General features: G+C 38.1%; 1 protein-coding gene across 16 annotated transcripts in view; it reads right to left on the reverse strand.

The window, feature by feature from the left end:
• Positions 1-17,861, reverse strand: part of dpy (fibrillin-like protein dumpy) — a 218,877-nt gene that overhangs the window by 55,516 nt on the left and 145,500 nt on the right. For 6 of the 16 annotated variants that reach the window (XM_088185555.1, XM_088185560.1, XM_088185553.1 and 3 more), the window contains 25 exons: positions 17,219-17,437; positions 16,720-16,902; positions 14,810-15,010; positions 14,448-14,738; positions 13,233-14,375; positions 12,834-13,160; positions 11,492-12,772; positions 10,620-10,922; positions 10,239-10,556; positions 9,423-9,737; positions 9,029-9,349; positions 8,633-8,950; positions 7,091-7,417; positions 6,707-7,024; positions 6,303-6,620; positions 5,891-6,214; positions 5,277-5,585; positions 4,890-5,210; positions 3,765-4,100; positions 3,384-3,698; positions 2,980-3,312; positions 1,339-2,913; positions 957-1,280; positions 568-879; positions 206-508 (listed from right to left, as the gene is read on the reverse strand). In XM_088185555.1, coding sequence (XP_088041681.1) covers positions 206-508; positions 568-879; positions 957-1,280; positions 1,339-2,913; positions 2,980-3,312; positions 3,384-3,698; positions 3,765-4,100; positions 4,890-5,210; positions 5,277-5,585; positions 5,891-6,214; positions 6,303-6,620; positions 6,707-7,024; positions 7,091-7,417; positions 8,633-8,950; positions 9,029-9,349; positions 9,423-9,737; positions 10,239-10,556; positions 10,620-10,922; positions 11,492-12,772; positions 12,834-13,160; positions 13,233-14,375; positions 14,448-14,738; positions 14,810-15,010; positions 16,720-16,902; positions 17,219-17,437 — 10,635 coding nt within the window. Of the gene's footprint in view, positions 1-205; positions 509-567; positions 880-956; positions 1,281-1,338; positions 2,914-2,979; positions 3,313-3,383; positions 3,699-3,764; positions 4,101-4,889; positions 5,211-5,276; positions 5,586-5,890; positions 6,215-6,302; positions 6,621-6,706; positions 7,025-7,090; positions 7,418-8,632; positions 8,951-9,028; positions 9,350-9,422; positions 9,738-10,238; positions 10,923-11,491; positions 12,773-12,833; positions 13,161-13,232; positions 14,376-14,447; positions 14,739-14,809; positions 15,011-16,719; positions 16,903-17,218; positions 17,438-17,861 lie in introns of those variants that run through there. The other 10 variants (XM_088185558.1, XM_088185557.1, XM_088185554.1 and 7 more) reach the window with 5 other exon arrangements.

Here is a 17,861-nt window from a genome sequence, read left to right on the forward strand (position 1 = left end):
AACATTGCAAAGCTACAACAACATGACGAGGTACGAACCGAACCATATTTACTCCCAACCTTTCATGTCAAGGTCACACTCCCGGCATCTTCTCGCCAACCTCTGATTTTACAATCAAGCAAACCGGCACAAGAGAAGCCATCAAAAAACCGCCAGGTGTACGTTTTCAATTCTAGACAGTATGACAAATTTATATAGTATTTACCTGGCATTGTGTAACATCTTGAGAACGGATCTCCGGTGTATCCTTGATTACAGCTGCAGATCGGATTGTGATTGATGACTTGGCATCTTGCGTTTTGTCCGCAAGTGCCAGGGCACGGATCTCTGCATTTGTTACTGACGCAAGCTTGAGTCAATGGACAATCGGAGCTGACTACGCATTCCGGTCGGCAATTGGGAGGTGAGCCGGTTTGTCCTTGTTGACAAGAGCAAACTGCTACACCGTTTGATACTTTGCAATTGCTGTTTGGACCGCATGGCGAAGGACTGCATGGATTTGTCGATTCTGAAACGATTTAATACAATAAATTTATGATCACAATTATATATAAGTAATGAACCTACCGATTGGTTTTACTATTCGACAATGCGAAAATGGATCGCCAGTCGTTCCATATGGACAAGTGCACATCGGTATATGATTATAGACATTACAGTCTGCGCCTTGTCCACAAGTTCCGGGGCATGGGTCAATGCATTTATTATTCTTACAAGCCTTGCTAGGTGAGCAATCAGTATTTGATGTACATTCAGGCCTACACGATACATAAGGATCACCGTGGAACTCAGGCAAGCATTCGCACTCTCCATTTCTGCATTGTGCATTTGGTCCGCACGGAGATGGATTGCACGGATCGGATTTCTCAGGTGCTTTGACTAATAATTAAACAAATTAGTATATAGGTAATAATAAATACAGTAAGAATAAGTATAGTAAAAGTAAGATATTTTACCTTCTACTGGTGAACATTGTGAGAACGCATTTCCAGTGAATCCGGCTGGACAGAAGCACGAAGGTACGCGATTGTAAACTTTACATTCTGCGTTAAAGCCGCATGATCCTGGACATGGATCTCTGCACTTTTCTGCAATGCAAGCTCTATCAGCTGGACAGTCAGTGTTTACTAAACATTCTGGTCGACAATTTGGCGGTGAGCCGATGTATTGCGGTAAACATGTGCAAGAAGCTCGATCGTTGATATTTCTACATTCTGAATACAATCCACACGGCGATGGATAGCAAGGATCTTCGGGTGCTTTTTGTGGAACTTCTATAACTAAAATACAATCGAATTTAAGTAAAAGAATCTTATGGTATGTTTTAGTGGTTTTTACCTGGCCGCGGATAGCATCTTGTAAACGGATCCCCGGTGTAGCTAGCTGGGCAGCTACATATTGGATTATGATTGATTACAGAACATTTCGCTCCCTGACCGCAAGTTCCTCTGCAAGGGTCAGCACACTTATATTTGTGGCAGGCTTGATTTGACGGACATTCTGTGTTTACAACACATTCTGGTCTACAGTTAGGGGGAGATCCTTGATAGTCTTCAATGCAAGAGCACACTGCTACGCCGTTAGATTCCTTACATCTGCTGTTTGGTCCGCAAGGACTTGGACTGCATTGATTTTTTCGTGGAGATTCAGTGAGTGGTGCGATTGGTTCTCTTTTGCAGTTAGAGAAAGGTTCTCCTATATATCCTCTCAGACAGCTACACGTTGGAAGATGATTAACGACAAAGCATTCGGCATTATTTCCGCAAACTCCTGGGCATGGATCTTGACATTTGTTTCCCATACAAGCTTTGTTTGTGGGACAGTCAGAGCTCAAGACACATTCTGGTCTGCAACCTTCATAAGGATTTCCTTGATAATCATCTACGCACGAACAGGAACCGGCTCCGTTCTTCTGAATGCATATAGCATTAGGTCCACATGGAGAAGGCTCACATGGATTTAATATTTCATCTTTTTGTGGGAAGCATTGTATGAAAGCGTTTCCAGTAAAACCAGATAGGCACGTACAAGAAGCAGTGTGACTGATGACATTACACTCTGCGTTAGTTCCACACGAACCTAAGCACGGATCTTGGCATTTGTTATTTATACATGCTTTAACACTAGGGCAGTCTTGATTGATTACACATTCAGGTCTACAATTTGGTGGTTGTCCGATATAATCATTTGCACAACTGCAAGATGGATTTCCGTTAACTTCTCTACATATTGAGTTGGGTCCACATGGTGATGGAACGCAAGGGTTGCTATGTTTTCCTTCTTCCTTATCAACAACAATATCAGAACAGCCTCTGAATGGGTCTCCCGTTTGTCCAGGTTTACAACTGCATATCGGACTATGGTTAATTACTTCACACCTAGATGAATAGCCGCAAGTGCCAACGCAAGGATCTATGCATTTCTGATTCACGCAAGCTCTTGTTGGTGGACATTCAGAGCTGACGACACATTCTGGTCGACAATTCGGTGGAGATCCGTGGAAGCCGTCTAAGCAAGAACACGTAGCATGATTGTCTACATTGCGGCATTGACTATTTAGACCGCAGGGTGATGGAGAGCAAGGGTTTTGACTTGGTATAATCACTTTCTCTAAAAAGCGACAATGTGTGAATGGATCACCAGTGTAGTCCTGTCGGCATGAGCATACTGGAATGTGATTTATTACGCTGCATTCAGCATTTTGCCCACAGGTGCCTATGCAAGGATCGACGCATTTATTTCTTAAACAGGCTTTGTCTCTTGAGCACTCTTGACTAGCAATGCATTCAGGTCGGCACGATTCATACGCATTACCGGTGTATTCGGGTATACAAGTACATTTACCTTCGTAGCACTCTGCGTTCGGACCACACGGTGATGGATTGCACGGATCTGATCTTGCTGGTGGCGTTGCTATAAAATTTAATTATATTAATATATTTATTGAGGTGGATAAAATTAGTTAACAGATATATTTACTTTCAGGAATTCTTGTGCACTGTATAAACGGATCACCCATGTATCCGTCGTTGCAAGTGCACACTGCAACATGATTTAACACATGACATTTAGCTTCAATTCCGCAAGATCCAGGACAAGGGTCTTTACATTGCTGAACAATGCAGGCTAATTCACTTGGACATTCAGAGCTGATGGAGCATTCTGGCCTGCAGTTTGGCGGAGAACCGATGAAGCTTGGTAAGCAAGAGCAAGCTGGATTTCCAGCTATCAACTGGCATCTTGAATTCGGACCACACGGTGATGGTTCACACGATGGAGGTCTTTCTGTATTCGGCTCTTCAGTCACTGGAGCTGCAATTCAATGATATTATTAAAAAAAAAACAAATCAATATACAGAGTAAATAAATTAAAATTGACTTACGCAAAGGATAGCATTGTGAGAATGGATCTCCAGTCATACCCACTGGACATGAACATATTGGATTATGGTTGCGAACGGCGCATTGTGCTCTCAAGCCGCATGTATTGGGACATGGATTTTCGCATCTATTTGAAACACAAGCCTTGGAAAGGTCACATTCTGAATTGACGATACATTCTGGTCTGCAGTTTGGTGGTATTCCAACGTAGTTTTGTAAGCAAGAGCATACAGCTTGACCGTTCAAGTGTCTACATTGACTATTTGGTCCGCACGGTGATGAATCGCATGGATTCTCTGGCGTTTTAGGTGCAGGAGCTGAAATTAAATTTGGTATAAATATTTCTGAAATTAAAAATCTTGGATAATTAAGTAATGACTTACATGTTGCTGGAATTAGATGGCATTGGAAGAATGGATCTCCTGTATAACCTTGTACGCACGTACACCTAGGGACATGGTTGATAACGTCACATTCGGCGTATGTTCCGCAAGCTCCGGGGCATGGATCGATGCATTTGAATATCAGACAAGCCATGTTACTAATACAGTCGTCATTATTTTCACACTCTCGTCGGCAACCTCTTGATTGATCATAAGGATCGCCTTCAAATCCGCTATTACATTTACACGCAGCAGCACCATTCTGTTCCCAACATTCTGCATTTGGGCCACACGGCGATGGCTTGCATGGTGTTGACAGAATTGTTGGTGGAGTTTCTGTGAATATAGAATTATATATAAACAATCGTATTGTATCTGTCTTATTTAAGGGCCTATGCTCAGCCATAAAGAGCGGGTGGGAACATTTAAAATACATTTATTTCTGGTCTTGTATGTACTTTGAACAATACTCGAGAACGTAATCGCAGGTAATTAGGTGCAGGTAACTTAAGATTGTGTATATTCCCTACCAGGAGCTTAGACGTGATTTACCAAGTGCTTTTATCGATGTGCCTCGAAGAAATCATATTCTAGCATAGCTTATAGTAATTTTATGAAAAATAAAAATAGATAATATTTATATTCCCTTATATATACATTTTCATGTGTAACGTACCAAATTATTTATGTAAAATTTCATATAAAAGTCAATTTTTTCTTCAGTTATCACTTTAAAATCTCATTTATGAATTATAAGAAGGAATATTGTGCACAGCTTATAACTTTATATGTACATAGTTCTTATTGTTCATGATTATTTTTCAGAAGCAATGAGAGAGCGACTTATTTGGTGATTCGAAAAAATCTATAACTCAGGAATATTTCCATGCCACCATTAAGAAAAGTAATTATTCCTCTTTAGCAAATATGATGCCAATTTACTTAGCTAAAGAACCAAATACTTTGCAATTATAGCAAAAACAAGTTTTGAGTCACTGAACATGCGGTCGATGCAAAAGATCAACGTTATTTATAAGTTGCTTTCATATAGGATACATTATTGGAGAAACCGACAGGGAAAACGTATCCAGAATAGTTATATATAATATATAAAATTAGACTTACCCATTACTATATACGTGCATTGGAAGTCAGCGTCTCCTGTGAACCCTTGCTGACAACTACACACTGCCTTATGGTTGATGGTCGTACAGAGTGCGTTCACACCGCATTTTCCAGGACAAGGATCCTTACATTTTTGTTGCACGCAACCCATGTTACTAGTGCATTCAGAATCGGATGTACATTCAGGTCGACAATTTGGAACCCTTCCCACGTAATCAGGAAGACAGGAGCACGCCGCTCTTGAGTCAATCACTCTGCATTCAGAGTTTGGACCGCATGGCGATGGAGCGCAAAGATTTTCATCTTTGGTAGGCATTACTTCTAAATTATATAATAGTATTATGATTTTTTTATTTTTAGATACTTAATTGTTTTAGTACGACTTACCCTTATCACATTTTGTAAATGGATCACCGGTAAATCCTGGTGTGCAACTGCAAATCGGGTTGTGGTTCACGACTTGGCATCTCGCATTTAATCCGCACGTTCCAGGGCAAGGATCTGAGCATTTTTCATTGATGCAAGCTTTGTTTTGCGAGCACTCCGTGCTAACTATACATTCTGGTCTACACAGTGGTGGTGCGCCAATGTAGCCGGGTTGACACGTGCATATACCATGTTCGTTTAGGACTCTACATAGACTGTTTGGCCCACAAGGTGATGGTAGACAAGGATTTATCGGATAAATTTCTTTACCTAAAATTATGCTCTTATTAGTTTTTTTTATTATTTATGAGTAGGTCTTTTAAGAAGATTAGACTAAAACTTGAGCTTGAAATACATTGTGAATTAAATACGATAGTGTTAAATGATCTAGTTTAAAATAAAACTGATTTGTTCTTAGATATTTTCATCTATTGATTAAGGAGCTTGATGGCAGAATAACAACGTACTCTTGTATAATAGTTCTTCAGTTACTTAAATTGTGTATTAATTTTTTTATTTTAAACTTTAAAATGGAAAAACAATGCTGTAGCTGTTCTATTCAATTTTTATTTTACCTTCTTCTGGTTCGCAGCTCCTCAAAGCGTTTCCTGAATGTCCAGGAAGACAGTAACAAGATGGTGCGTGGTTGATCACTCTACATTCTGCGTTTATACCACAAGCTCCTGGACAAGGATCTTTGCATTTGTTATTGAAACAAGCCTTTGAACGATCGCAATCTGAGTTTGTGACACATTGAGGCCTGCATCCAGTATACGGATCACCTGTATATTCTGGTAAGCATGTGCAAGATCCAGCACCATTTCTCTCTTTACATACGGCGTTAGCACCACACGGTGATGGTTGACACGGGTTTCTTGGAGGTTCAGTCGATGGATTAACTGTTAAAATATTAAGTTTATTGTATATGATATCTATAAAATTAAACATGATTTTCGGTATACACATAATACTATATCTAAGACCTACTTGCATAATCGCATCCTCTGAACGGATCCCCAGTATAACCTTCAAAGCAAGTACAAAGCGGTACATGATTTGCTACATTACAGTAAGCATGCAATCCACAAGAACCGGGACAAGGATCTATACATTTTTCATTAACACATGCTAAATTTCCATGACATTCGGCGTTTATTGTACATTCAGGTCTACAATTTGGTGCACGTCCTATATAGCCAGGCAAGCAAGAGCATGCGGGTAGATTTCCGATATCGCGACACACGGAATTAGGCCCGCACGGCGATGGTACACAAGGATTTCCAGATGGAATATCCTTGATAGGCTCTAAATAAAATAAGAAAATCAAGAAATAAGAAAATAAGGTAGAATAGTTCATAATAGATAGGCAAAGAAATAGTAATAGTTCTCACTGTCTTCTTTAATGCATCTGGTGAAAGGATCACCGGAATAACCATATAAGCAATTACAGATGGGGTTGTGATTAATGACATGACATTGAGCGTTCAGTCCGCAGACGTCCGCGCATGGATCTTGGCATCTTTGTTGTACGCAAGCTTTGTTTTGAGGACAATCGGCACTTATCAAACATTCAGGTCTACAAGACGGCGGAGATCCGATGCACCATTCCAAGCACGAACACACAGCGTGTTCGTTTACTACTCTACATTGACTATACGGACCACAAGGCGACAGTTGGCATGGGTTTTTAGGTTCTTCTTCTTTATAAACTAAGTAAGAAATAGAAGAATTAGATTTAATAGATCAAGTATACATGTAAAGGATGACGATCTTACTAGGTGTAGGAAGATAACAGGAGATTGTAGGGTTTCCTTCATATCCTCGTAAGCAATAACAACTCGGAGCATGATTCAAGACCTTGCATTCAGCGTTTTCACCACATGTGCCAACGCACGGATTTTTACATTTATTATTAATACAGGCTTTATCCCAATTACAATCACTGTTTGTGACGCATTCGGGCTTACAGCCAAAGTTTGGATCGCCAAAATAATCTGGTAAGCATGTGCATGAACCGGCACCGTTATATTCTTTACAGATAGCATTGGCTCCGCAAGGTGAAGGGTGACAAGGGTCTTTAGGGGCTTCTACAGGTTGGGTAACTAAAATTGATACAATAAATAATCAATGGGGTTAATGATTGTTAGAATATCTTCAATTACACTGTACAACAAGGTTTTTGCAGCAAAGATAAGATTACTGGTCATAAATGTAAAATTATATGTTGATAGCAGTTTAGCATTTTTGATTTGATAAAATACTCATTATTACTTTTAAGATGAATTTCTATTATTGATTATAATATATTATGATTTATAGTACATATTGAATGCATTTAATTCAAACAGTTTACCCTTTGAACTTAATTTAGTAATTTTTAATGTAGAAAAAGTGAAATATTTTGTATAACGATAGCTCTTAGAAATTGCTTATTAAACACTTTCACAGCGGTTGGTATTTTTGTGCCCCATTTCACACTTTGATAATATGTAGTGTGCACCTATTCATGCCATAAATTCATTACATGTTATAGTTCAATAAATTAAAGTAATTTGTAGCTTTAAATTATATAGAATAACCATATTAGGTGCCCAATGTGTATTGTCGATTTTCTTGATGGTATATATACATGCTATCTGCAGTGAAAGCATTAAGTTAAATCTACTGTTGTATTTGTAGTAATATTAAGAATTACACAAAGATTAAGTTATTTGATTTATATGTAAATTTATGTAATAATCTAATCATTATTTTATAGCATTTTTATTATTTTTAAATATTACTGTGGATATAAAAAACTAAATATGCTATTAAAATGTGAAAAGAGTACACAATTGCTCATTTTATAGGAATGAAAATAAAATAGAATTTTCTGGAACGCCACTTTCGTCTGAAAATATCACGTTTTATATTTTAAATAGCGGCATGAAGTGCTGCGAACGTTATGAATAGAACGAAACATTTCTGCCTGAATTTTTAAAAGGGTATTATTGTATATAAACACGAAACGGTTCGTATTACTTTTTTTGTATTTCATGACAAGTTTTCCTATTTATTATGTTTTAAAACAATGATTATTCTCGGGAAGTCAATTTTATTTGCGTTCTGGCAAGACATTTTTCAGATTTGAGAAATGAAATTAAATGATAAATATATTGTGATCTATTATAATCAATTATAAAAATCACACTAAAAAATGAATAGTTAAGAATTTTGTCAATGCAAAAGGGATGATATTTATATAAAATTTTACATCTTAATCAAGTTATTTTAACTTTGCAGCATAAATCTTGTTATTTTAAAATTAGTAATCATACTTGGTATTCTTGAACAGCCTGAAAATGGATCACCAGTATATCCTTCTATGCAATAACACAATGGCGAGTGTTGTACTACTCTACAATTAGCATTGACCCCGCAAGATCCTGCGCATGGATCTTTGCATTTTTCTGAGATGCATGCCAGATTTCCTGGACATTCCTCGTTTATTATACATTCTGGTTTACAATTAGGTGATCTACCAACATAGCCTGGAAGACATGAACACGCTGGTATATTTCCAACTGATCTACACTGTGAATTAGGTCCACAGGGGGACGGAACGCAGGGGTTTCCGCTCGGTCTTGGTTCTATATCTGAGTAAAATATATTGTTTTTATTTATAATGGGTTACTAGGGTTAGTTATTATTTGTTATTATTATTATTAACTTACTTTCTTCTTTGTAACATTTATCAAACGGACTTCCAATATAACCTAAGGGACAGCTGCATACTGGATTGTGATTCACTACTGTACACCTCGCATTTGAGCCACACGGATGTGGGCAAGGATCTTTACATTTTTGGTTCAAGCAAGCCTGATCGGCAGGACAATCTGCGCTTATTACACATTCAGGTCTACACGATGGTGGTGAACCGATATAATTATCAATGCAAGAGCATACAGGGTGTTCTTTAATCACGCGGCAGATGGAATACGGTCCGCAGGGCGACGGTGAGCAAGGATTTGTATGTTTTGGTTCGTCAATTACGACTATAGTATAGAAAAAAATACATAGATATAGAAAATAGTATACAATAATGAGATGAAATAGTTTAAAGCTTACTAGGTTGTCGATGACAAGCATGCATAGGGTTTCCTATATAGCCAGAGATGCAAGTGCAAATCGGCGTGTGATTTATAATGTGACACTCGGCGTTCATTCCGCACGATCCTTCGCAAGGAGTTTTACATTTGTTGTTTATGCATGCTTTAGTTCTGTCACAGTCAGAGTTTAGAGTACACTCTGGTCTACAGCTAACGTATGGATTGCCGTAATATTGATCGACACATGAACATGAACCAGCACCATTACTTTCTCTACAAATTGCGTTTGTACCGCATGGTGATGGATTGCAAGGATTTTTCGGTAGATCGATTGCTGAAAAGAAAGTTGATAGAATGAAAACACAAATAGAAGCTACAAGAAAAGATACAAGAATTTAGAATGATTGAGCAAATATAGTGACTACTGTACAGACTTAAAAATACCCTTATAGAACTGGCTCGGAGAATTGGGAGTCCTAAAGCATGATACCCTTTACTTTGCAAATAATTCATTAGCATATCTAGCATCGTGTTGTTGCTTAATTTTAAAATTCATAATCAACACAAGAACACACAGACACATTAATATTATGTAATAGATTGCCATTATATCTATATATTATAGTAATAAATACAACAATATTATTTTCACACAGCATTGTTAAGGTAATAAATGCAAAATATGAACTTTAGTTTAATCTTATTGGAAGTCATACCTATGACTTTATATTACTGAATCGCTTCCGAGCCAGCTCTGTACTCCTTAACCATTTTATTCAAATGCAGCACTACGCACTTACCTTTATCAGTCGATACATATTCATAGTTGTCTTACCTAGAACAGGATTACAGCCATAAAACGGATCGCCTCCATAGCCTTCCATGCAGGTACACATAGGCTTATGGTTTTGCACGTAGCATACAGCGTTGAATCCGCAGGATCCAGTGCAAGGATCTTTGCATTTCCTGTTTATGCACGCGAGAGTCGTAGGGCAATCTTGATGTATGACACACTCTGGTCTGCAGTTCGGTGGAGCTCCTAACATTTCACTTTCACAAGAACAAACAGGTCTTCCATCGACGAGGTGGCATTCGGCGTTAGCGCCACACAGCGATGACAAACATGGGTTTTCAGATATTATTGGTGGGTTATCTAAACAATAAGTTTGATGTTAGTATTCAGTGGATCTTACAGAAACAATATGTATGCATATACCGTTTTTGCACTCTATGAATGGATCTCCGGTCTTTCCCAAGGAACAGCTGCATATTGGATTGTGGTTTATGACTTGACACTTAGCGTTGAACCCGCATGTTCCTGGGCATGGATCTTGACACTTTTGATTGATGCAAGCTTCGTTTTGACGGCACTCTGAGCTCATGACGCATTCAGGACGACAAGAAGGAGGACTTCCGACGTATTTTGGTTGACAAGAACAAACAGCGTGACCATTGGATATTTTACAGTTGCTGTATGGTCCGCATGTATTTGGTTGACATGGATTTTGCGGCGGTAGAACTAAATTATAAAATTAAATTAATGTTCAAGTATAAAAATACAATAAAATAATAAATTTTAAGAGATTCATTATATTTAAAAACTTTTGGTTTGCCAATATTCGGGCAAAAATACGACTCTATAACACTAAAGCTCACAGCTGAAACTCGCCGAGCATCGAGGGATTAAAAAGTGCTTTACTGAGTAGAAGTTAGGCCAAGAATGCAATGAATTGTATCCGAATGCAATGTATGCAAGTATAATATGCTCCAAAAACATTTAAAATTTAATTCATAAGCAACGAAGACATTTATTGATAATGGTCAACACAGAAACACAGTTTGATGTGCCAATCAGTTCGCCGACTTCAGGGTGAAGATGAAGTATTGATACGTCGACGCTACCGGGCGCGTCCTGACGCCGTGTTTGATGCAACATCGGATTCGTACAAGGCGCAAATTTTAATCGCAAATATAAAATCTACAATAAAGCTCGAGACTTAATAAGGAAACTATTCATTCATTTTCAACCAGCATGTAATTTTACGTTATATTTTTGGAAAAAAATAATAAGAGTCTTAAAAAACTTACTTGTCAATGGGTCTAATTTACAGATCTTGAATGCATCTCCAGAGTATCCGGCGACGCAAGTGCAAGTTGGTATGTGATTCGTCACTGAGCATTCAGCGTTGACGCCGCAAAGACCGCTGCAAGGATTTCTGCAATGCTTTGAAATACAAGCAAGGTGATTGGGACAGTCTGGATTTATGGTACATTCCGGACGACATCCTCCCGCATATGGATTGCCGATGTTTGGAGGTATACAGTCGCATCTAGTCATTCCGTTTAAGTTGCTGCATTGAGCATTTTCTCCACATGGAGATGGATTGCACGGATCTTCTGCAAGCGGTGGACCAATGGGTGTTCTGGTGCATCCGACAAAAGCGTCTCCTTGAAAACCTGGCAAGCAGCTGCAGAACGGCGTATGGTTGACAACGTCACATTTGGCATTGTGTCCGCAGTTGTGCGTGCATGGGTTTTGGCACTTTTCTTGAATACAAGCTTTATCTCTGGGACATTCTTGGCTTATTATACATTCGGGTCGACAGTACGGCGGAGTGCCCAGATAGTTGTCTAAGCACGAACATACTGGATGCCCTTGTTTAACCGTACATATTGAGCTAGGTCCGCACAATGCAGGAGAGCATGGACCGTTCGATTTTTCTTCATTGGGTGGAGAGCACTTGATGAACGGATCGCCTTCTTGTCCCGGAGGACAGCTGCATATCGGATTGTGATTAATCACGTTGCATATTGCATTAGATCCACAGCTTCCAGGGCAAGGATTCTGGCATTTTTGGTTTATGCAAGATTTTGTTTGTTCGCATTCCGAGCTGACAATACATTCAGGCTGGCACACTGGTGGAACTCCTTGATAATCTGGTAAGCACGAGCATGTCGCAAAGCCTTGCTTAGAAACAATGCATCTGCTGAAAGGTCCGCATGGTGATGGATCGCAAGGATTGCCCGTTCTATTTCCTACTGGTAGATACGTTGGTTTTAACGGTTGACAGATGATGAAAGGATCTCCTGTGAATCGCTCCGGACAGTAGCATACTGGATGGTGATTGATAGTGTCGCATTGAGCGTCAATTCCGCACGCATTGTTGCAAGGATCATCGCATTTGTTGTTAATGCAAGCCATAGTAGTTGGACAATCTGTATTAAGGACGCATTCTGGTCGGCAAGTCACCAAAGGATCTCCGTAAAATCCGTTCTTGCATGTGCAACTTAAAACGCCATTGTTTTCTCTACACTCCGTATTGATACCGCACGGAATATTATCACACGTGATCTTATGCTCAATGGGATCTAAAACAAGCATTAGTATTAGCTCACATCAATATGTTAATAAAGTAAATATGATACATACATGATAATGGATATGAACAATGTTCGTAGGGATTTCCTTCTAATCCTTGCTGGCAGCTACAAATAGGATTATGGTTATATACTCCGCATAAAGCGTTGATGCCGCAAGATCCAGGGCAAGGATCGACGCATTTTCCATTAGAGCATGACTTATCAAATGGACAATCGGCATTGACTAAACATTCCGGATTGCAATTTGGATTGATCGTATTGTCATAGCAGGCGTCACATATCGCCACTTGATTGCCAAAGTTGTTACAGCTTATATCAGAGTTGCATGGTGATGAAGAGCAAGGTTGGGTATTGTTGAGGATAGGCGTTACAATTGCTATAAAAAGAAATGAAATATAAACAAAAATTACACATGTATTATTTTTTTGATATAAATAGTAAGACTTACGTATTCTTATGCACATGAACAAGGGATCTCCGAAGTATCCTTCTGGACAAATACACGAAGCGGTGTGATCGTATACTTGACAAATCGCATTTCTTCCGCACAAATATTCATCATGGCATGGATTGACGCACTTCCTATCCATACAAGCTTGATCTGATTCGCAATCTGAGTTGATCGTACATTCCGGTTTACATCCAGTCTTAGGATTTCCGATGAAATCATAAAGACAAGAGCACACAGCTTTGTTTGCAGTTACGTGGCATAGTGTATTTATTCCACATGGCGATGGTAGACATGGGTTTCTCTCCACAGGCATTTTATAACAATTGATAATCGGATTTCCGATGTAACCGTGAGCGCAGGAACACACTGGATGATGTTTCTCCACTTGGCATATCGTATTCAATCCGCAAGAGCCTGGACACGGATCTCTGCATTTGTAACCAAGGCAAGCTTTGTTCAATGGACAATCATCGTCGATTTTGCATTCATAGTTCAAACAGCCTTCGGTACCAGTTGGATCCCCTGTAGTTCCTTCCGAGCAAGCGCACAATGGTCGTCCTTGCTCATCCAGTTTGCAAATTGCATTAGGACCGCAAGGATTTGGATTGCATAAGTTTGTAGGTTGTAATTTACAAACTGTATACGGATCGCCAATATATCCTGGTCTACAGAAGCAAGTCTCTCTATTATCGGCTACGTAGCAATCAGCGTTAGGTCCACATGGTCCAGGTTGGCACAATACATCAATCTTGACTGGTTTTTCGCATATTTTGTAAGGGTTGCCCACAGTTGGCTCTTGGCAAAAGCATACTGGCGATCTCGAAGGATCACAGCTTGCTCCGATTCCGCAGGGATTCGGCTCACACGGATTTCTCGGTTCGACGCATCCGCGAATCGTGTTTGGACTTTCTAAATACCCAGATAGACATGTGCATTTTGCGAATCCGTTGCTGAGAAGAGAGCACTGGGTGTTGGGTCCACATGGTGAAGGATTGCATGGATTGTCTGGTAACAAGCACGGCGTTAACGGTGGATTGCCTTCGAATTCAGGTAAGCAGAAGCACGTGGCTTTTTTCTTAACGACGCGACATCCAGAATTTGGTCCACATTTATTCGGAATGCACTCATCTCCTTCAGGTACTGATGAAATAAAATATAAAATGATCATTAAGTTAAATACAATTTAAGCAATAATAAGTCTAAATCACTCACTGCAATTCTTGAACGGATTGCCGGTTAATCCTTTGGGACAGAAGCATATCGGATTTCCATCATCGATTTCACACAATGCGTTAATACCGCATGGATTCGGGAAGCATGGATTATTGGAACTCTTACATCCGATATTTGGATCTCCCGAATAACCGTCTAAACATCTACAATGATGTACATGATTGACAACTTCACAAATTGCGTTGAGTCCACACTGGCAAGGTGATGTGCATTGCCCGTTGATGCAAGCTTCTGATGTTTGGCATTCGCTATTCGACTTACAACCTTGAACTAATGCATTTATTATAGTAAGTTTTATACAATGTTATTATATTCAATATCAATATTAAACTAATATATACCTAGTGAACATTCAATGTAAGGATTACCAGAAAAACCAGCAAAACATTTACATTCGATTCCATGATGCGCTGGTATACATTCGGCATTATCACCGCAAGAATCTTCCTGGCATGGATTTTTACATAGTCTATTCAATCTATCGCACAGAAGGTGCGGAGGACAGTCTTCATTGTATTGGCAAATTTGTTTGTTATTTATCACTAGATAAGCAGAAATATTTATAAGTAAATAATGTTTTATATAAATATATTTTAGTATCGTTACATAGTGGCGGCTCGTTTCTTTGGATTGATATTGGCAATATATATTATTGTTTATATAGTTTATTCTGTACTATTTATTCGATTCTAATATTTTCTAGAATATGTGCAATAATATGTATTAAATTAACGACTTTTATTAGTGACTAATTTTTTTTGTAAAAACTGTGACGGCCAACGTGTGACACACGAACATGAAAAACATAACGGAATTCAAATAAAAAATAAGGAATGACGCAACAGTGAGATTTCTATTTTTAAATTATCCTTCAGAAGAGGCAAGTCAGAAATATAAAGTCAAGACTATAAGTGAAAATGTGTTCCAATATGACTTCACTAAAATACTAGTGAAGTTACATTTTCACAAGTAATACACATTCACTGTAACCTATGTATATTTAACACAAAGCGTTTCAATGTATGTCAATACTTCAGATATACAATTAAAGCTGTGCAATTAAAAATAACTATTTTTATTAACTGTGAATTACTTTTAAAATAATTTCTAAACATAAATCTTAAAATGATAAAATTCAGGCACGAAAAATACGCACTGCATGATTAAAGTATCATGATCAGCTGTAGACGTTCCGATGAAATAAATAACAAAGGACTTACTAAAAGAATCTTAAATTGATTTATTTGTGTCTTATATTTATATTTATTGATTTTCTAAAAACAACATTTTTTCAGTGAAAATGATTGCGAGTTTAAGTGGACAACTAATAAACGGTATCCATTAACAGTTTCAAAAGCACTGAATAAAAACACTAAAAGATCGTTTAATATATTCACTGAACAGGTACTGTGACCTCCCAGGTTCACATTCCATTAACTGATTTTTAATCACCGTACAGTCTAATAAAATATGTATTAATTCAATGGTTTCTAAATATTATAATAGTGACTTTTTAATTTTGCGAAGGATGCGGCCATTACAATTTTTTTTAAAGTTAATGCAATGTGGTGCATATCAGCAACTTACTTATTAATAACTGTTTTAAAAAGCTTTTACTGTTACTGAATCATTCAGGCAGTTTATCTGGAACTACCACTTTGTGTGTTTAACGTAGTGGCGTAGCTAGGGTTTGTACCGCCCAGATCGATCCTTGCTTTACCCCACCCCCCTCAATAAAATTATCTAATACGAAATCTGACTTAATAAATGTCTCTAATATGCAAAAAAATCGAGGACAAGCGGCCCATTTTGACTCCCCCTTCAGCTACGCTATATATCTTTCACATATCAGGCATTTTATTAATTTTAGCACTCGAACATACAATAGGAAACATTTAGTGTAACTTTAGCTTTTACCAATACTAAGAAACTGGGAAAATTTTCGGGCCGGCCAATATTATTTTTATCTATAGGGGCGACATTTCAAAAAAAAATCGGCAAAATCAGTATTTGTTAAACTGTTTATTGTTTTCACATATTAAATTTAGCTCTTAGCTATTTGTGGATACGAACCACTACACGAACGGTCCTTCCATCGCGAAAATGCCGCCCCCAAGCATGAGCCGCCCGGGGCGGTCCCGATGCAAGACTGGCGAGACGCTAATATATTATATATCAAGACATTTTTTTAAACGAACTGCCGCTGATTTGGCTATCCAGAAAATATATTATTACTGAAGTGCATTAATACCTGGTACACAACCGACGTATCCATTTCCTTGGAAATCTTCCGCACAACTGCAGTCTGAACCGTGATTCGTGTTTATACAAACGGCGTTATGTGCACACGGGTTATGTATATCGCACGGTCTTTGGCATGCATTATTTATACACGCTTCAGTAAGTTGACATTCTTCGTTGCCGTCGCAACTCACTATACAAAAAAATCCAAAACACAAACACGTTGTATTTACAAAGTTATTCAGTGACATATAAATATTGTTTATATTACAAAAAGTGATATTTACATTACCATTATAATATATACAAAAGTATTTTATGTTTATGTTTACGTTAACGTTACGTTAAATGATGTGAACAGTTAATGTTTCAAGATAATATTAAAATTATATTTACATTATATACATATACGCACTCCTACCTTTTACACTTAATAATAAACAATATAATTTTCATACTATCTTGAGTTTGAGAAAATATTATTTGTTTAATAGTTTAATAGGTCTTACGTTTCTTAAATGGGAAGCATTTGACTGCTGGATTTCCGTCATAGTCTTTGGGGCATGTGCAAATTGGACGATGCATCTTTGCGTGACATTTAGCACCGATACCGCAAACGTTAGCAAAGTCACACGGGTAGTGACAAAGTCCCATGTAACATGCTTCGGTATCGATGCAGTCAGAATCTGACTGACATGGCTCTGGGGATTTAGAGCTTCCTGGCGGTTCTATGTTATAAGATTTTAATTGCGTTAATCGTGATATGATCAGTATTATAATGCAAGGACAAGAACGCATGAGGCATCATTTATTGTTAAGGTTTTATTTATTAAAAGTTAAGTGCAGTTACTCAAGATAATGAGAGTTTAATGAATCATACCTCATGCGATAACAATAGATGTACAAATGAGTTTTAATCTTTTTTCTTAGATCTAAGAATGTTGCTGTAGCGCATGTATTGCCAGTTCTTAAGAACACCCGCTTCTCAAGTTGAGCGGTGGTGTGGCAGCACTGGGAACTATCAGAACACCGCAACAGCACATCCAAAGCATGATATACTCTAATGGAAATTGTTCAGTAGAGAAAATATGGTTTCCATAATGAAATTTTATTCTTTAATTTTGATTCTACAGTACAATTTACACTTTAAAA

The sequence above is a fragment of the Plectrocnemia conspersa genome, unplaced genomic scaffold, assembly GCF_051122295.1.
Source record: "Plectrocnemia conspersa isolate PC_06_02 unplaced genomic scaffold, ASM5112229v1 ptg000005l, whole genome shotgun sequence".
Classification (NCBI taxonomy): Eukaryota; Metazoa; Arthropoda; class Insecta; order Trichoptera; family Polycentropodidae; genus Plectrocnemia; species Plectrocnemia conspersa.